This window comes from Lepisma saccharinum, chromosome 21, assembly GCF_977018435.1.
Source record: "Lepisma saccharinum chromosome 21, izLepSacc3.1, whole genome shotgun sequence".
Classification (NCBI taxonomy): Eukaryota; Metazoa; Arthropoda; class Insecta; order Zygentoma; family Lepismatidae; genus Lepisma; species Lepisma saccharinum.
In genome coordinates, this window is record NC_139249.1 from 54,573,593 (window position 1) to 54,596,009 (window position 22,417).

General features: G+C 36.0%; 1 protein-coding gene across 1 annotated transcript in view; it reads right to left on the reverse strand.

Moving 5' to 3' along the window:
- Nucleotides 1-12,524: 12,524 nt before the first annotated feature.
- The window catches only part of GCS1 (mannosyl-oligosaccharide glucosidase), a 47,338-nt gene continuing 37,445 nt past the window's right edge, over nt 12,525-22,417 (reverse strand). The window contains exon 5 of the mRNA XM_083142963.1: nt 12,525-21,455. Within this exon, the coding sequence (XP_082999089.1) occupies nt 19,560-21,455 (1,896 nt within the window). The 3' untranslated portion in view covers nt 12,525-19,559. The remainder of the gene's footprint in view (nt 21,456-22,417) is intronic.

The following is a 22,417-nucleotide window of genomic DNA, read 5'->3' on the forward strand; positions in this document are numbered from 1 at the left end:
AACTATGTTTCGGAGATGAACTATCTCCTTCAGGTTCGTATGAAAAAAAAATTTTAACGTCTTTTTATATACTAGAATTGTGAGTAATATGCACCAAACCTACAAAATGCTATGAAATAACATGCTGTAATATTCATTTTTCATGTATCTGAAAGATGTGAGGTGCATTTTCCTACCCTGTTTTGTCACGAAATAATGCAAAATGCACTGCAAAATGCGAAATATACTCTTAAACACGAAATTTGCCGTTTATATACTGATGCGAAACTGTCGGAAGTATCCTGAGAGTTATGCAATTCACGGAAAATTGGTTAATTCTGCTGTAAATATTTGAGGATCGAAAATGGACCTCTTTACACAGGAATAAACTTATTCACTGGCAACTACATAAATGTGCTATTAGAAGGCATATGTTTATTTTATGTAGTAAGTGCAGTTTTTAAATCAAATTTAGGATTATATTCACAATTTTAAAACCAAAATGTTATTTTATATAGCACTTTTGATGTGATTATTCACTGCTATAACACCAAAATTTTGTTTTATTTGCTGCTTTTGAACCAGACCAAAAATATGTGCCTCTATCAATTACTATTACACAACATATGTGAGGAGCATAAACATACACTATATTGCCAATAATGACCGGACACTCAGAAAAATGTCCTTACCTGGAGCTGGTCTGGTGTCAATACGGGGTAGGTATCACAGCCTCTATCTTTCGAGGAAGACTTTCTACCAGGTTGCAGTGAAGGTCGGCTGGTAGTCGCTTCCATTCCTCAAGCAAAATGGCCAACAGCTCAGGGGTGGTGTTTCAGTGGTTTGACCTGCATCACAACCAGCGATCTAACTCATCCCACACACATTCAATGTGGTTGAGATCAGGGCTCTGATGTGGCCAGTCAAGTTCACTCACTCCCTCCCATGTCCCAAACCACTCGGTTATGGCCTTTGCTTTATGGACAGGCACGTTGTCATACTGGAAATGGAAAGTACCACTTTTAAGCTGTTGCCACAAGCCGAGGAGCACGGAGTTGTCTAATATTGCATGATAGCCAATGGCATTTAGGGTTCCAGGGGACCAACACCATACCATGATTCCACCCCTGCCGAATATCACTGTGGGGACAATATGCCGGTAAGAACTGCTCCCAGGCATTCACCACGTCCATCAGATAGCCATAACATGTAGCATATGTCACTCCACAGGATGTTTTTTCATTTTTCTAGGGACCACTGTAATCAACGTGCTGCATTCTGAGTAGCAATGTCATTGGCTTATCAGCATCAGTAAATTTTTTTGGCATCCTTGGTCATGTTTTTATCACACGTTCATCTTTCCACTTCACCATTACATCACTGTCTGTTTGTTGCACATGGTATCTGGAACCTGTCTGAAATCTCAACGGATGAATCCGTGGGTGCCGATAATAATCATAATAATCAGCCTCACTCGGCTCACGTCTGCTCACAGTGATATACACATCTACAGCACACTCACTGTCCTTCACGAGTCATTTTAGTGGATCATGATGTGTATTAATGATCATCCTTACGGTTCAGGTTGTCCGGTCATTACAGTGTACCTCTCAACATGGAAACTTTTTATGTCAATTTCACTTGCGTTCTTGCACTATAAATGGTACCTTGTTGATGGGCCCATGGTGTATATGCTTTGTTACATAAAATTTCCCTTTTATGTTTTAGAAAGACATATACTGTAGGCAATGGTGGCCCATGAGGGGGGGGGGGGGGGGCTGCATTCCTGCAGTCCCCCCCGAAACACATTATATCTTGTTGCCATTAGTGCAAAAATTAAATAGCTGAAGTATAAATATTTAATTTTTGCACTAATGGCAACAAAATATAATTTGTTCTATCGACTGGACAGGTAGGGTGAGGAAGGACATAAGGAATGCTCCTTTACCTGTAGTTCTGCTGCAATCTCTTCTCTGCTGGTCCCCCTTGTGGACCACCACTGACTGTAGGTCTAGTGCATGGAGAGCCATGTTTCTTCATTTCTCTTTTTGTTGTTGCAAGATTAATCCCGTAGGTCCAGTGGATATATTAACTTAGGTCATAGTGTCTTGGGTGAAGCTAGTATTATATCATTGGCAGGGGTTCCAATTATGGTTGTATCTCGACACTTAGGGATATCAAGTGCTGAGCTGTTGTGCATATTGCAGTGATACCTCCACCCTAGATGCTACAACATAGCCTAATGAAGGCCATGGACTTCCAAAATTAATTGGTTACAAGAACAAAAAGAACAATTATGTACCTACATGAAATTTCAAGTTTCCGCAATTGGTTAGTTATTTCCAATTGTGCAATGTTGAAACATGAAATTTCATGCAGGTAATACCGTCTAAAGTTAAATATTTGTGGGATCATTCATAGGCTAAGCGAGAGGAACATAAAGGGTAAGGGGTGACACCCCTGATAAATGCACTAAACACAATTTCTTTTAAAATCACTTCTATTGACTGGACAGGAAGGATAGGAAAGACAGAAGGGATGTTCGTTTACCTGTAGTTCTGCTGCAATCTCTTCTCCGCTGGTCCTCGTGATGTGGCCCTACTCTGTAATAAAACTAACGAGGGAACAACTCCGGACTCCAAACTCTGTACTTTTGTAGGCCTATATTCTAAACTTTAACTTCCCAATCGTTCATTCACTCCTTTTCCTAAATTTATGACAAGTGTGGAGCTCTTTCGCGATAACTAGATTCAACGTAAACTGAAAGCAACTAGAAACTGAGTTCATTTGTAACTACTTCATCTGACGGAAAACAACTAAGAAAGAGATTTTCTCTGGCGACCTATTTAAATGGTATTCAAACTAATGGCCGTTAAGACTGTTAACTCGATCGCGTCCTGATTTTCATACTGTGTCAGCGGTTGTTTTCCAACTTCGCTGATGGTCGCTGTCATAATTAGCTTTTAAGAAGCTATTTTTCAATGCTTCAGCAGGACCCTTTTTATAACATGATTAGCTTACTTATTTATTATACCTGGGTCCTAGGTTCGACTCACGCCTTCGGCATGATACGATACTTTAGCCGCATTTACCACATCCATCATAAAAAAAAGAGCAATGTGGAACTTTCTTTGTGCAATATTTTCAAAGGTCCTTGTCGGAGCCCACGAGATGGGTTATGTTAAAAAAATACTACAGCAAGTACAGTGGGATGCACAAGTATTGCTTGTCAAATTGTCCAAGACTATTTTCATTAATTTTTCTCTTGCATCCTACATGTTTTTAAGGAATTAATTTTTATGTATGTTGGTGCAGAGATTAGCATCAGCTTATTTGGCTTTTTGTTTCAATTATTTAAGCTCTCATTGCATAAAACAAAAAGAATAAACATGTTGATGGACAGTTTGGTTGGTAATACTTATATATTCCACTGTACAAGTTGCTGCATTTATTAATATGCACATGAAACTTGTTTACATATCCATGTACCGAGTGAGAATTGTGACAGTGGTCACCGAAATTAATCTAGTTAAACAAGTACACATATGTAACCACGTTTCATGTGTATATTAATATCATACCATGTCTAAAGTCCCGCAAGATGAACTGTGACTACAATATGCATGTACGGGTATTTATTAAATTTTAAGTTACTTTTTGCCATTTTTGGCCAAGGATGAGTGATGATTAGAACCCAGATTTATAAGCAAAATGCATATTCTTTTCCAGACTTCTAATGGTAAGAAGAAAGGTTATATTTCATATTACATACTTTGATGAGCTATTTAACTAAGGTTGAAAGTGCTTATAAATGCTTATTTCTGCAGGAAACGGCTATGCTTGCTTATTTTATGATTTTGATTTAAAATATCTTACGTAAATCTGCCAATCACATGATGGCATCGGGATGACAAGATCAATGCTTCTAAATAGCTGCACGGGAGAAACGGCATCCAAGAAAAGATAGGGAGAAACGGCATCCAAGAAAAGATACAGTCCATCCATAATCATTTTTCCAAATTACCTGATATTATAACACCATTGAAAGCTCGAAATAATCCATTGCATCATCCACTTTCTCTGATTGATGAAATTTCAGTAACGTTGTCTTCAGAAACTCAAGGTGTTGCTCAAATTCTGTCCGACAAGCCCAGTCAGGTATTACTGAAAATCCCAGTTACAAAACAGTCAAATTTATAAAAATATTTCTGGTGAAGAAACAGACATTGAAGAGGAATTCACCAAAGAAGAACTGTGGTGTTTTTCACATGTGCCTGTGATGTCATGCGATGTAGAAAGAACATATTCACTGTACAAATTATTCTTCACTGACAGACGCAGGAGCTTCACACAAGAAAATCTCAGGATGACCTTCCTTGCATACTGTAACAGCTGTGAATAAGGTAATAGATCTAAAAAACAAATATTTTTTTTCAATTTTCCTGTATTTTTTTATGCTTATTTTTTTCATTTTTTGTGCTTATTAACTTGCTTATTTTATTGTTTGATTGTGCTTATAAATCCAGGCGCTAGTATGATTCAATTAAATTGATAAAGGGATACACTCAAAGAATTCCCATGTGTAGGCTAGGACTCAACATGCTCAGCCACCGAACCACCTCTGGATTATGTAATGTATCTATAGACTGTCTCAACCTTAAAAGTCAGTATGGAAGTAAATGGAGTACTTCCCTCTCTCTCTAATACATGAGTTTTGCCAATAGCTCTGTCCTTCTCTATGACCGCTGCATTGCCAGATGTTACAAAATTTACAAAATGTAAAAGTCATAAATGTCAAACAGTGAAATCATTATCCTGTAGTTTTTTATATGCTCTATTTACTGACGGCATTATAAACCCTGTCATAAATTCATGTGATCTGAAATTTCCATAATTATGCAATTTTGTAAAATGCTTAATTTTTTTCTAGTAAATACTTCGAAAGCCATAAATATCAAACTGCTTGAACAACTCTGCCAGTTTTCTTCTATGGGATCTATGGCGTTTGTAGATATGATATTCTTTGCCTGAGTGAATTAATTTGCTTACGAAGAGAGTTTTATATATATATCCATTGGATATTTTGTATAAATCATCACACCGTAACACGAAAAAGTTGGTTAGGGAGAAACTTTTCGGTTTGTCACGATACACGTGCAGAGCAAGCGAGAAAAGTGTTGACTATTGTTTGAAGTTATTTTTAGAATGCATTGTTACTCCACAGCACATTTATTGTGCAATCGTAGTTTGTTTATGCTGGCTGTCTCTCGTGCCACCGAGGTTACAATTCAGTTGCAGGCAGGTGCCCCCGGTTCGTAGGAAGTGCAGTGTTCTTTGTGATAATTGTGGATTCCATGTAAGTTACATATTTCTTTTAATAATAGATAGAGAAGCTGGAAAAAGATGCAGTATTGGTAAACTTCAAGATAAAGAATGCATAATAGTTACACATATAATGCAAATGTAAAATAGTAAATAGTTACGTCGAAATATAAACTTTTACATAGAAATCTTGAGGTAACCATCGTTTTTCCCAAAATGCAGCAAACACATAGGTTTTGAAGATTTCCTATACAATATTAAGGAAGTAAATTTGTCGCAATCATAAGCGATTAACAGCAACTCGATGTGTCTCTGTTTCTTAAACTTGCAACAATGCACTCCATTTAACCCATACTGACTTTTAAGGTTGAGATGCACTATAGATATGTATATTTTGCATTGAAAGTAATAGTTACAAAATTAAACTTTTATTTTTAGTAATCACAAACAAAATGTACAACACTGGACATAATAATCACAAGTGCTCAACCAACACATCTTATACACAGTTGAAACAAACCAAATTTATGTTTAAACTTCATGACAACCTTGCTAAAAATCGGAAATAAGTATGATGGACAAAACAACACACCTCACCACAACCTCATTTAAATGAAACAAATAATGTGAAAACTAGCATTTCTTTCAATTTTCATATGTATGCAAAACTTACACCTCGTTCGTCCAAGCTCTGTTAAATTTTATAGATGCAATGAATCAACCCCCTCAAATAATTTGAAAGCTGCAAGAACCTCAAAAGTTACATATCTCCCTAAACACTACAATAACCATCATTAAGTAAAGTTTGTAATATAATACTTTACTAATTCAAAACCAAAATCATACACAGTTCACTGTGGTTAGGGCACTGTGTAGCAATAGGTCTAATGTATACATATAAGTTAATCTGTCAAGTTTTTTTTTCAGTGTATGGGATTGTGTAACAAAAAAAAAATGTACCCTAATGTATGTACCTTTTGTTATGCTAAAGATTTATTATTAAATAATGGTATATAAATATTTCTTTGTTACTGAAATGGGCTGGCTATAAGCTTTTGCACCATCGCTTCTGCGCGTACCTTCAAATTATTTACGGCCTGATCACAGATAAGGTGTGTGGTTCAGTTCTGTGGGGGAATATTTCTGGTCATACTTTACTTACAAATATCCAGTATTCTCAATTAAACAAAACTTTTACCATCATTGCTAGAGGCATGCACATTTTGCTTTTGATGGAAACACGAAATGTGAAATACCACATGTAGTGCTCATTTTAATGTTTTAAAAGGTATGAAGTGCATTTTCCCACCAAGCATGTCATGAAATGATGCAAAACGAACTACAAAATGCAAAATAAACTCAACCATGAAATTTAGAGTTTATTTACCAACATGGCACTCTCTGAAGTCTGAATTATCCTGAGAGTTATGCAAATCATGGAAAACTAATTATGCTGTAAATATTTGAGAAGCAAAAATGAACTCCTCTACACAGAAATAAACTTAATTAGCACCCTGATAACTATGATAACTAGATAAAATGTACTATTAGAGGGGAATTTTGTGTGTAGTGTATTGTAGTTTTCAAAAATTAAATTTATGGTTATATTCATAATTTTAACATCGAAATGCCATTTTATATACCACTTTTGATTCCGAAATGTGCCCAGTATTTGCACGGAAATCTTGATCTCTTACTCACCATAAATACCCATCACACTAGAGCACGTATTTCTACTTAATGACACTTATTTCTGTGTGAAAGGAAGTGCAAATTATATGATCCTGCACTACATGAAATATTTATTAATTCCTTGCAGTGAACTTTCGGTCACCATTTCCTATTTTGTCAATATATGCAAACAATAACTGTTCTGTTAGGTTTTCCGAATAAAAATACTTCTTATTTTATGACAGCACCATTATTATTTTTTTTATATCTTGCATCAGAAATTAATAGTTTGTGGCAAATAAATACCTTTTAGTTTAGAAAGCTACGTAATATTGACCAGTTAACTATTGTTCCATTAAGAGTGTTTTAACAGAGTTTGGCAAACAAGGCATTAAATATATATTACAATTCCTTCAATAAATATCCTCTCAGTTAAAATATATACAACAATAATCTGCTACATGTACTACTTCATAGATTTAATCCACAGGTTAAGTACAATGCAACAAATGGAACAGTTATAATTGAATTTGTTAAAATAAACCAATTAATAAAATTCAACAATCCAACAAGGCTGAAATAAATCAAAGCTAATATAAAATACAGAAATATATATTTTATTACATTTCTGTGATGCTTTTACATCACACTAAAAACTCATTCAACCAAATGAGAATGCATTTTGGATAATCTGGAATATATTATATTAAACATGTACTGAAAGTTAAAATATTACACAATAAAATAATGTTACTAATAGGAGTTACATTATGTATTACGTGTAGAATATTGAACCATGTGGAAGAGATTGAATATGCTACTAAATATTGATTATAGGGACAGAAATATGTTTTTGTGTATTTTTAGATAAATAGTTTTCAAATCCCTGGTTATAGGTGTGACTAATTGTTCACCGGTAAATCATTTCATAAATCCTAAACCTACCGAGAATTCATGTTTTCATTCATTCAGAACATAGCACACTCAGTCTTAATGGTAGGAAATTCACAGTTCAGATTTGTTAACCTTACGCAACTTACAAGAATCACCTTCAATACTGTACAGACACAAAAATTAAGAATTATTTAGAATAATTCATGATGAAAGTGCGATGAAGTCTTTCCAAATATGTATGTATTCCCAATATACAAATAATTAAAATTTGTTCAAAATATTAATTAATATTAGTAAGTATTTCACTACAATTACAAGCATCAAATTGCCAACATTTTTGCTTTAAAATATTCATGAATTGCATTTGAATATTAAATTACATGTTATGTTATTACAAAAATCAGTGTTTTCACACAAAACTGGTGCAAAATATAAAGAAAGTGTCGTGTGGCATTTTTACGGACCCCGTAAAAGACCAAAATGACGGAAAAGTATCGCTAAATAAATTCCAAACGATACTTTCCAGTACTGATACCAATATTGGCTCAGCCATAATTAATAGTGAACGCCTGTTAGTTTATTATTAAAGAACATCAAATTCCAGTACCCCAAGTAATGCCAAGCAAATGCTCTTACATTTAAAAGTTACAAAATGTAATGTAATCATATATTTTTACTCAACTAATGGTAACATTTATTAAATAGTTCATTTCATTTCTTTCATGTATACATAGTGCTCTTTTCATGCTATTAACAATTTAAGGCCTGTTAAAATTATGTGCATTATTGTGAACTATACTAGTTATTATTCCAGAGTATAATATAATTAAGTACACTACTATGTGCAAGAAATTTCTCTGCCACGTATGTGTCCACTCTACTTTTTATCACTAAGGAGGCAAACTTTAGCATAATATTGTCAATTAGATAAAAAATATCTTACAAACTATGACTTTGGAACAAGAAATATTTGATTGTCCTTTAAACTATGGAATAAGTATTTTTAAGTAATTTCTACATTTCCATTTTATAGTCTTTAGTATATTAAATTTTATAATCAGCAGAAATTAATGCTTGTGCCAGTTTTTCCAAACTTCTATCTAGTGGGGTTTAACCATTGTGAAAGATACTTCAAAACTGCTTACACATGAATGTATCGCAATTATGAAAACGTATTACAACTTTGACACTCACATGGAACTAAAAAAATGTGTTTCAGACAGTAGCAGGTCAAGGAATTTCAAGTGGATGACAGGGCCAGCTGTACTTCCAAGGAATAGCTGGCCCTGTCATCCACTTGAAATTCTTTGACATGCTACTGTCTGAAACATACTTCCTCCTCTCATATTTTCCAATAACGGGAGGAATATAACTTGCAATCAGAAGAAATTTACCATTGTGATAGAATCATTAAGGAACACCCTCTGTTTATTGGCATTTTTATTTCCATTCATTGCAAATTCATGGACAATTTACCTAGTATTCCCTCTTTTAGCTATGACATTGCTGCCATCCTATAATCTTGTACACACACACACACACAAATATTCATATGAAAATCATGTAAACCACTTGAAAATTTTATATTTGTTTCTAATTAAATTACATAATCATATTTAATCTAGACTTCAATCTACTTGTTGGCACAAGAGATGGAAAATTGCTAACAATATCATTTCACTTCTTACAGAAACATATAATTCCTGTGCATCGTTTTGTGAAAAAAAAACTTTACACGGCTATTACTGTCTCCATTCACAAAATACTGTGAATTTACCTCCACAGGCTTCTGTGTATGGAGACAGTGAATAAAGTGATCTTTTGCAAGCAAAAAAAAACAAAAACACACACACAAGGAATGATTATACAGTGTGCTCGAGAAGTCCTCGTACCTCCACTTGCATGTATCCGGTTACAACCATGTTGAAAATTGTCCAATATTTGATTGCTTCGGAATGATTTTGTTTTCGTGGTTGGCATTCCTGCTCTGAAAGTCACATGGAAAGCTCACTCAAATTCGTATGCCAGTTTTTGCACCAAGGCTGATGTGAGCGGACATAGTTACAATGCTGAGCAATGGCTAGTGACATGTATGTGTGGTGCACGAATGACAACACATGGGGCAAAAGATGTACTGTAACATAGTGTAAAGCAAATGTAAATAAATAGATGCACATCTTATAATAAATAAATGTCCATCATAACTAGGGCGACCATACCTCCCGTTTTGACAAGAATAGGCCCGTTCCATAGGCATGTCCCAGTCATCCCGACGAAATTATTAAAAAACACTATTTGTCCTGTTTTATAAAAGTCTGATAGTTAGCTATAAAAACAACTCTAAATTTGAGAGGCATTTAATGCTAAAAAAAATGTTGAGAGTTTTAAAGCAGTGTCGTGGCAAAACAGCTGCACTGTGTTTCAAGCACTTCATAAGAATAAAAATGTTCTATTGTCGTCGAGAATTTTCGAGCGAAGTTATACAGTAAGATACTCATGTCTTGTCCTGAGAGTACTGCTGTGTCTGTGTCCCGTTATTTGTAGAGCAATGAATAAGCATGACCAAGAAGTGTATATGTAGTTTCAATGCCAGACCTGTACTAGAATTTAAATTCCTGCAACTTGACACAAACTCAAAAGACAAATCTTGCGTTGTGTGTCACATATTTGGGGATTTTTATGAACGGCTGGTGAAGACTAAAGTTGTTCTCAAGATTGATTCTTTTGATAAATACTTCTTGCACCCTCAACTTCAGCTTGGGGACTAACGTCAAAGGTTGGTCAGAAGGGATATCATATTTCATTCATTACTTATGATTAGGGCCATGCATATTTCGTTTTTGACAAAAAAACGAAATTTGAAAAATCACATTGTAGTGTTAATTTTCCATGTTTTTGAATGGTGTGAGATGCATTTTGTGACCATGTTTTGTCACGAAATAATGCGAAATGAACTGCAAAAAGCGAAATTAACTCTTAAACACGAAATTCAGGGTTTATTCACCGACGTGACACCTTCTGAGGTCTGAATTATCCTGAGAGTTATGCAATTCCCGGAAAATTTATTAATTCTGCTGTTAATATTGAAGAAGCAAAAATGGACTCCTTTACAGAGAAATAAACTTAATACTCTGATAACTACATAAATGTGCTATTAGAAGTGAAATGTTAGTTCTGTGGAATAAGTGTAATTTTAAAATCAAATTTAGTATTATATTCACAATTTTAAAACCAAAATGTATTTTTATGTACCACTTTTCATCCAATTTTTCACCACTATAACACCGATATTTTATTTTATTTACCGCTTTTGAACCCGAAATTGACTCAGTTTTTGTACCGAAATTTTGCTTTTTTATTTACCAAAAATATGTGCCTCTACTTATGATGTATCATTTATGTGACCCATACTGTAATAAATAATAATAATATTTAAAATATGTTAATGATAACTAATTTTGTAATTACACCAAACTGATTTCTCAGGAGGGAAAACTGACTTTCTTATGATGTCCCGTTTTTGGACCAAAATATTATGGCCAACCTAAACATAACTCATTTTAAACTGGAAAGAAACAATAGTAAAACAGTACCAAGATAAAGAGAGCTCAGTTTCACAATAGTATTACTTATGTACAATTTTTTGTAGCTTGGTGATAAAAGACAAATAACAGTGTACTTGGTTTGAGAGGTTACTAAACTGATTTGGTAGCCTATGGAATAAGGAGTGATTCACGAGTGAAAGTCTGGGAGTCGCAGTGTGGAAAGTTTCCTTGCTCCATGTTTTATGTCCAGGCATTCTGAGTGAGAGTTCGTGAAGTGGAATGCCACATCTCAAGTTTCCACTTATTGATCTTATATAGACATTTCATATCTCCAGTATATTCTGGGGTATTTATGTGTAAATTTTCAAGCAGATCTCTGTTGAATAGGTGTCTCAGGGTCAGTACTCTACATAGAATAACAGAGAGGAAAAAGCTGAGAACACTGTTCATCTTGGTGGTATGTGAATGGACAACCATGTCCCAGATGGATGAATAATATTCTAGACTGGGAAACAAATGTTTTGAAGTATATGTAAATTCTTGATTTTGGTGAATTTATACAGTAGGCCTAGCATCTGTATTGCCTTGTTTGTGATGGTTGAGACATGATTTGAGAGATGAGTTTTGAATCTATTAGGATATCAGATATCGTTTTTTTGCTTCTTTCCTTAGAGGGAGGTCAGTAAGTATAATTACTTTCAAAGAAAATTGTTGTGTAAGTGCACTTAGAAGGGTTTATGGACAGTTTCCATCATTTACACCATTCAGAGAATCTATTGATGTCATTTTGGAGGAGGTAGGTGTCTCGTGAATGTTTTATTTTTCTTATAATCTTTGCAATCGTCAGCAAACATTAGAATTGTGCTTGAGATAGGGGAACTGAAGAGGTCTGTGTGGGCAAGGAACTTTAAGGACAGGGCATCAACAATAAAAAGAACACCTGGTGGACATCATAAGGTTCAAAATCCCAAGAACATCGAACGAGTCGAGGGGTCTGTTTTGAGGAGTCATTCAAGAAATGAACTGTCCTTGTCAAGAAACTGCATGAAACTGCCTCTCATGCAAAAGGTTAAAAAAAAAGGTAAAGTGCTCCCCTGTGCTTAGCACCACGCCATGAAGGCGTATAGGGGGTGTGGGGGTAACGCCCCACACTTCCTTGATCCGGTCGTGAGTGGGGGTGATGTGATCAGCATCACGCCCCTGACCGCCTTTACCCCCCAGGTACCCATGTTATTCGACGCTGGGTGGGCACCGGGGCCGCTTCCATCGTTAGAAAAGTTCCCGGATTTGAACCGGCTGGGGATCGAACCCGGGACCTTTAGCATGGTAGTCAGACGCGTTACCGACTGAGCCACCGCGGCCACTCATGCTATTTTCCTAAAATGCTTTGAGATGTAGTACAACATGTATTAAATTAACTTTTTTGCATGAAAGAGTTTTGTTTTTATTTGTACTTAAAAACTATCAGGTTTAGTTGCCGGAGCCTGTATAATGCATTGTTGTCTGTTTCTTGGATAGTCTTTTATTATTAATAATGTGTTTTAGAGTGCTGCAATGAGTGTCATTCTCTTGAGCGGCAAATAGTTCAGACGGGAAACGCTAGATACATACAGAATTGATAGGCCTACCCCTTGAGTGAAAAATGCTCGAATGAGCGGAATACACTCAAACCCTATTAGTACACATATTTCAGTCATTTGTCTATGGTGGTGGGTCCTCAAATATGGATCGTGAAGTAAAAGACGAAGTGAAATTGAAAAATTAAGTGAACGTAGTCATCATCTCCATGTTAAAATGCAGTTTTGTATACTTACCAAGATATGTGAAAATGAAATAGATGATTATGGGCTGAAACTACCTAGACTGACATTTTATGTTTCTGCTATTATTGTCACATTAAAATATGTATGTCCCTTCCATAGTGATGCATTTGGATTGACTCCGTGAATTTATCAATGTCCAGGGTCTCTTCGGATTTGTAAGGAGTTCTAGGGGTAATATGTACTACGTATGTAATATAATCTAGGGGTACGGGAACTCCTCGAACACACTGTATATATTTGTGTAAGAAGATAATTCAACTGTGTTTGTGTAATGAATTTAAATATCATATCACTAGGAACCTTCATTTTTACGGAATGTAATAACACAAAAAAAATATTAATTGTTGCAAAAAAAAAAGTGTTTATGTAATCACAGTGACATGTTCTAAGCACATTTTTTACACATTTGAAATCTCAAAATAATGTGAATTGTGACCTGTATCAAGAATTTCAATACATTTTATGCTTAAAAACTAAAAATACCACAAAAACTCAACATTTATGTTTTAGATTTAAAAACTTAAATGTAACATATTTAAATGTGGGAATTGTAGCTTTCCTAGTAAACGTGATTGAAAGAAGTGTTCTCGGGTGACTAGCCAGGTTAAATCAGTGTTAGCTTCCAACGTTTCAAGTGCATACATTGCTCTCATCAGGCAATGTAAAAAATGGAGATCAGTGCAAGATTATATACACGACTATAGAAGCACCAAGCTTTCTGAAAATATGCAAAGTATGTTCCCATAACTTAGTCTAGCGACACTATCACCATTGCCCCCTGCCAGGGTTTCAAATGCTGGCTGTGGTGGATCTATATGATGGGGGGGGGGGGAGCTTGGATACTGCTTCCTATGAGCACCAATGTCAACAGGGATGTGTGACTCCAGCTCAGTCATGCCTAGAACCCACTCCTCCATAAAAACATGACACCAGCCAATAAGATAACCAGAATCCAGAGCAAGCCAATTCGCGATTAAAATTATCCGAAATGCAATCTGGTGAGATTTTCAGGAACCACTCCACATAGGACACCTCGCTGCACGTTGCCGTGTTGAAGCCATTCAAAGCATGGGGAACATGCGAAAAAGTAGCGTATACTGTTCAGTTTTTTGCTCTAAATCATTTTGTCGTTCAGGACAAGTGAAAAGCTTACATGTGTTTTCCACCCCGTGGAATCAACAAAATGAAATGTTTAAATAAATCAGGGAAAACAGAACTGATTGACAAGATTGGCAAAACTGAAATGTGGCAAGGAAATTACGAAGAATGTACAAGTCTGTTCACTCTATTTTCCGAAATTATCTTTCGGAAAGATGATTTTATTGCCATGAAAGTCAGTTTTAAATTGTTCTTTATGAATATAACATTTTTTTCGAAAACAATGTATTATGTATGTAATTTGGAACGGGTGCCAGTCGATTAAGTGCAAAGATGAAAATAGTTTGAGAATTAATTAATGTCCGTAATCATAAAGGTAAGTCAGAAAACATAATTGACATGCTAATGTTGCTGTTTCATTCAGTATGTCAATTTTCAGTGAAGACTGTAAATAGCTTCAATGAAATTGTTGTTATTGTTATTATTATTATCATCATTATCCGGTGTTGTTATTAAACCAACTTGCCTCTGTGGTGAAAAAAAGCATGTTATCATTTATTTCCTCTCAAGCTTTGCAATACAGGTGAATTGCTTTGTTTTCAAATCATTTCTGAGAGCCCCAGTTAGGCAGTTACAACCGAGGTGCAGTGCAGATGAAACAGCATCGCTTTGATCACTGATCAAAGTGGCATGGTTTTGGCAGAGATCAAGTGTGCACCCACCTTTACATGGGAGCCACACCATTGGTGTTTGTGACATGAGAAACAGTTTACATTCCCGAGCGAAGAGGTGTGGATTTGGCAGTCATCGAGTGTGAATCTACCGCCATCGAAGGTATAGCAACGGTAATTATCGTGCAAGAAATGGAAAATAACTTCCTCAAAAATGGTTTTGAATGTATGAATCACAAATAGAGATAGGCCATGTGACTTGCACAGGAAAATACCAGTTTAACTCTTTCGCTGAGGCAAGCGGCTTTAGTCAATTTGCTTCAATATGTGTAACTTACAGAAAGTGACTCCAGTCAATTCAGAATATTCTTGTCGCTGCTATTGTGGAGCAAAGTCGACCCACAAGAAAAAGCATTACCAGAACATGTTGCCCTCTAGTCTCTGCCATTTTAACTAATTTTGAAGGAAATAACTCGCTCTGGGTCTGAACAAATGTAAAATGTGTACCGCTCAGTGACTTTTGAAATTGGGTGGGAGTTCATGTGTCTCTTTTAGTAGTCAGCCCTTTTTTCGCTATCTTTTCCTGCATTTGACATTTTCTTTGTTTAGAAATACTGGATCAAAAGGACAGGTTATGACCCCTACCAACCCCTCTCTTAAGGCATGCCATTGTTTCCACTTTAATAACAATGAAAATCTAATACCAAGGGGAACTCCCGGCTATGACCCTTTGTTCAAAGAATAGTGGAAGAATTCATATTAGTACTATTTACAAATTTATGCAATGTTGAGAAAAGGCTATGCAGCGAAAGAGTTAAAAGCACAATGAAGTCATAATTTTAGGAGGCATAAAAGTGTGCTAAAATCTAAAATAAAAAAATAACACCATTTTCTTTTAAAAAAATACGCCAAAAAATCAAGGTCCCTTATCACTTAAATATCTTCATGTGGTTTACATATTTGCTTAAATGTAACATTTGATTTAAAAATATAGCCCCAAAACAATTATCTGAAATCTCACACATTTTCATGTAAAATTTTCCACTCAACATTAAAAAATCACAAAAACAACCTGAAAATCAGACATTTGATAATCCTGAATATTATCACATTTTCCCCATTTTTTAATTTGTTTCGTATGAGGCAGTGTAAGTGTAGGCAATACAATTCTCTACTAAGCTGGTAACTTGCATAGTGAGCAAAAATATTACTGACTAGCCTCACTGTAAAAAGGTTTTATACCTCCTATATTCATGGGGAAGGGTGGGGGGATATAAACTTATTTATTACATTACAGAAAACTAATATGTTCAGAGGATCACAGCAATTTTTGTTAAGATCTTGGTTGGTAATGTAATCCGACCATTTTTAACCCCCAAATATAAAGTTCTTAGTTATATTTCAAAGTAAGTATGCATATAGTACATTTAAGGCAAATGAGGTAAATTATAATTATATAACATTAAATAGGACTAATCAGATTGCAAATAGTAGTTGTTTACTTTTCCAAAATGAAGAATATTCATTAATTCTGCTCCAAAATTTATGAATATTTTCTCCTACCTATATTCTAATCCTTCTCATATGTACATTTTACTTGTCTTACAAATTATAAATTTTCTATTTTATAAATATGGTTTTACAAGCACAAAGAAAACATTTCAACAGCAAGCAATGGAAATAAGAATGCAGACATTAGTAAAAATTAGTTATTTAACAGTTTTTTTCATTTGCAAGTAGGGTTATCATATTTTGGAAAGAATATTTAACATACTGCTTTTTAAACTGCCAAGTACAATGAAGACGCAATTTATGTTATAATAACTACTACTATAAATAAAGTATGTCTCAAAAATACGAGCTTTTTTTAAATTGTTAGTTTGCAACACTGCAATACATGTGGCGCCACGTAACGCACACAACGTGAAGTAGGTACCATGCCATTCAGCTATCATGGAGAAGTGGGACGGTGTGCAGCGTGCATACACTGTGAAAGCGTATTACAAGGCACATGTCAAAAAAAAAAGGGTCGATAATTTTTTACTTGTGACTGGCAACACTGAAGAAGCTGCGCATACACGAAAGTATGCTTTAGTATTCTGTGCCTGTAAAAGAGGTATATTTCTCAGTGTGGAAGTGTGTACATGCATATTATAAGAATAACGACAGTGTGAAGGCAGCACGTCGTGATTTTCGGCGACATTATCAACTTCCGGGACATGCACAAGTTCCATCCGTGCATGCAGTCCGAACTTGGGTTAAAAAATTCGAAGAAACAGGTTCTACCTTAAAGCTAAAACAAACACGTCGACCTTGCAGTGCTCGAACACAGGATCTCTTACAGGCTGTCCAGGCTGCCATCAAGATAAGTCCAAGACGCTCAGATCGATGCCAAGCATCATCTCTGCAGCTGCATAGGTCAAATGTACACCGCATAATGAAGTTTGACATTAAGTTCCATTCACACAAACTTCAGATCATCCAGCAATTGAAACCAAACGACCACAAGCAACACAGGGATTTCTGTGCAGCAGTGCTGGCAAAATTGGACATTGACGAACAGTTCATTGACAAGGTGTGGATGTCAGGTGTGGATGTCAGACGAGGCCCATTTCCACCTCAGCGGCTTCGTCAATAAGCAAAATGTTACGTATTGGGCCCATCAAAACCCGCAGTTAGTGCATGAAGTGCCGTTACACAGCCAGAAGTGACTGTACGGTGTGCACTGTCATCATCTGGCATCATGGACTCTTATTTTTTTTTAACATGGTGAAGGTATCCCAGTAACCGTCAATTCCGAACGATATGTTGCTATAGTGAACAACTTCCTTGCTCAAGAACTAAATCGCTTTCCACACATTCATGACAATGGCTGGTTTCAACAGGATGGGGCAACATCACACACAACTCGGGAGTCATTTGCAGCACTGAGACAGTTGTTTCGCAATTTCTCAATTTGGTGACATCCCATGGCGACCCAGATCCCAAGATCTCTCTGTCTGCAATTTCTTTTTGTGGGGTTACCTCAAGAGAAAGGTGTTCAAACATCGCCCTGCATCAGTTGGGGAACTGAAGACACGAATCATCAAGGAAATCAACCAGATTCCTGGGGGCATGTTACGTCTAACCATGTATGATGTTCCTAGATGGCTTCAGGAATGTTTATGCAAAAACGGTAGCCATCTTACTAACGTCATCTTCAAGACATGAGGCCATCTTGTGACTCTGAGTGAATTAATTTAGTAATGGCATACCCTATACTATTCATAACCATGAATACACTTAGTTCGAAGTTCATCTTCTTCTTTTATTTACCATTTCAAAAAAGCCCGTATTTTTGACACCCCCTTTATGCACTTTAATATCAAGTTTCATAGTATCCCTTATCTGCCACATTTGACTAATTGCAATGACAATGAGTAATGATCAGATATAACTAATAAAAAAACACAATGAGAATGTATGCCCAGACTGCAACTCAAACCTGGGAACTTTGCTATCATGATCGAAAACTGACCACTTAACACACTCAACCACTGAGGAGGTTTAGGAAGGTTTCACACCGAAGAGACAAGCTACATACTCAAGTGTTGCTAGATGATTTCACCAATCAAACACAGACTTGTTTGGCTTGTCATGCTGCTGCGGTGTGAAACATTGCCACTTTTCAGTTCGGTGTGAAATCTACATAAGTGTGATCAATTTATGTTACAAATACTAAAATATGAAAGATATTAATAAATAAAACTCTTGACTCTATATAAATATACACAATGGTCAAACATGGGCAATCTTTCAGATGCACATTTCATTAATTGTTACATTATTACCTTGGTACAGAATGTATTTATAATTGTACTGGACCAGAAATATATCTTGAAGTGATTCTAAAGATAAGTTGCATCTTTTCCTTGTTTCACTGGATTTGCAACAAAGAGGCATGTCATTCCACATTTGAATTGTATGGCAAAGAAAAATGGCAAAAGGAGCTTTTGATAACAATAAAATTATATAAAAACTGGACAGACTAATTCTAAAAATCATCCAAGACAGAAATTATATGTTGCAAAAAGGAGATGGAAAAATTGTAATGAAAAATAACTAAAAACACTTTTCTTTGTGTTTGTAAAACCCTTACAATTATTCTGGATAAATTTAAACATTACAATGTTCAAGTATCACTAGTGGTACAGTTGAAAAACTAAGTAAGTTATTGTTTAAAATAAATTCAGATTTAAATTTAAAAAAAAAATATCTTGGAATGCAGTATGAAGTGCCAAATCAACAACAAACAGCATAATATCAGTCAGACTGGTGACTGTAACAGAAAACTTAATGGAGCTTGAATCAAGAGTTTAATTACTTTTTTAAAGCAAATTAAATATAACAACACAAAATATTTGTGTAATACTGAAATCAGTACAAATCAAGCTACATAAATGTATCAATTTCTCCTTGATGAACTGGTTTTAAGCTTACGTTTGTTTGTTTTTTCTGACATTTAAATGGTCCCTTAACACACCACTATTGAATTAACTCATTAATTCCTTCAGTTATCAAAATATTTCAGCCATTATTAAAACCACTAAAGCTGACCAACCTGTAAATGGTTTGCAACCCATTCCTTCGCCAGTTTTATCACTATACTGTTCCCATATGTAACCAGTCCTATTATATTCTTTGAAAATGTTGTTTATGATATTACGCCGGAGATCTTCATACAACTTCCTTGAAGTTTCTTGATAAGGGCCTTCAAGGGAACCATAGTGATGCAGTGCTCGCACGGCCAGGAAATTTATATTGATCCAAATCTGTCCTCGCCAATATGGAGGATCATGCTCTGTGTTTCGCTCCATGTAAAATGGTGAAGATTTGGCTAAAGATCGTAATCCGTAATCTGTCCACAACAAATCAGGGTTTCTTATATCGGTCAATATTTTGCCCAGTTTGGATGAATGGGCATCCACAATTTGAAGCAGAAAAGGAAACAGACTTACGTAACCGAATGAGTTCACATACTGTAATATAGGTTCTTTACCAACAACACGTTGCTTCTCTAACTTTGGTGCTGGATGCCCTGGCGCTGGTGGTTTTGAAGGCGGTCGTTTCAATTTAACGTCATCTGTGTGAAGCCCATAATCGGCATAAATCTCTCCCTCGGGAGACCAATGATACTTATCCAACAGATCATTTCTCGACAGATAGTAGAACGTGTTTGCATATTTCAAACCATTCCTGTTCAACAATTTTGTCATGTCTGCCATAGTGAGAGATGCTAGGGCTATCCAGCAGCGAAGGTCTACATGTCGCTCGTCTGGATTCGGATGCGATGCACGAGGATAATCATCCAATCCTGACGTCAAGGTCTTGGGATTCAATTCACGTTTTGTTTTGCTATCCCGGCCTTGCCAGCGATATATGCCTGGCAAGTCACCCATCTGAGTATTGTTAAACCAATCAAACCAAGCCTGAGCACGTGGGAAAAGTTTATGCAAAAACTGATAGTGTTCGTCTATTAGATCCTGAGAAAAGTGGTTGAGAATGAAACGTATTGTAAGGAAGAATGTCGGGGGATTTGCGTTTGTGTTGTCTTGCACAACAAATTCACTAGGAACTTTACTCTCGGCTTCTATGCCTAAGATCTGCTCACGTGGAATCCAGCCCTCGATGTTCATCAGATCGAACCAATGGCTAATAATATCCAGTTCTATTTCCAGATCCCACACTGATATAAGAAGCCCATGAAACCCTTCATCCCAAAGAAAGCCTCTTGGGAAAAAACTCCTCGACGGTACAGATGTATACAAAGGTGCTCTCCAGTATGGAACAGGCCCATCTGTATATACTGACCTCACTTGCGATGAACCATAAAAATAACCAATCCCTCCTATCATGTTACTCAAGGCTGCTTTTGCAAATTTTATTTTCTTCTCATCAAAACCTTTTTCTTTCAAGTGAAATGTTTCTTCAAACCTGTCGTTGAAATTTTGCCTGTGTGTTTCCAGTTCCTCTTCGTACGCATCGGCAAACAAAACGCCTGGTCTATCCGCAAAGCTTGCAGACTCGTAAATCACATCCATGGTGAAAGGCACTTGTGAAGTCACTTGAGTTGCAACAAAATTAGGTTCTCTCTCCTTGTCACCTGGAGGGAAAATTTCACCACCCAACACAATGGCTCTAGCTTTTGTTTTCTTATTCATCTGAGTACGCAGTGACTGAATGACAGTCTCTTTCAGTTGATGAAGACCTGGTGCCTTGGTGCTTAAGTAGGAGTTGTGTAAAATGGCAGAATGATTGGCGAACCTCACTGTAAATACACCTAGGCCATTACTCTGTCCAGTAAAACCTGTTATTAACCTACTCCCACTGCTAGGTTTAATCCAGCCTTTAGTCTTCTCTTCAATCGCTGAGTAAAACAGAAAAGATACTTCTTCCCCCATACGTTGAGGTACCTGAAAAAACAACATATTATATTAACTGAAAAATGTATTGCACTGCAGGGTGGACATCAAGTCTGGAACCAACAATGGTACTGTTTTTTGGTTACAGGTCAGCTATGGCACTCATGAAAGGGGCAGAGTGGAGATAATATTCCACAGGGCACCATGGTTTTGCCACATAGGAAACTTTGAAATGAGATGTATGCTGTGAAAATCCTGGATTTGGACCCTCACATTTTGAAGAGAATTCAAGGAAACATGTTGAAATGTTTAAGGAAGTGGTGTGTTTAGACTGGTGGCAGATATAAGCACATTTTGATCTAAGGAAACGTGTGGTTCATCAGTTCTTCCATTGGTTCAAGACTTTACAGACACTGGCTTTAAAATATTCATAATATTTACATGAGATAATCATTCAATCATAAAATCCCATGTCTCCTTACAATACTGTTGCAAACTGTTGAAAATTCTGCACTTTGAATAATTTAGAAGATACTCAGACTATGCAAAAGTCTCTAAAGGCATTTTTTCAAACACTGTGAAACACCCAGTCTGCAAAATATCGACTGTTATCAGTGTTTAAAAAACAACCAATACTTGAAAATACCAATACTAATTAATGCTATTACTAAAATATTCTCTCCATAATAATTACGTTTAGTGTGTAAATACTGCTAAGGCTAAGATACACCACAATTCCGATGATATGGAAAAGTCTTGTGACTGTGGGATTTGGTGAACAGTTTGGCAAGGCAGCATCAGCAAAATTTTGGCTTGGATACACCAGGTTGGGTCTCTTTTCCATAACTTCTTGATCTTTCTGGTCATCCTTCTTGGAGCAACAGAAAAAAGCTTGTCAGTACAAGTTCAATATCACATGTGCATTCGAAAAATTGCATGCTAATGCCATACATCCCAAAGTAAACTGCTCCCAGATGGCCTCGTTTGACGACATTGACAAACTGTTGGAACCA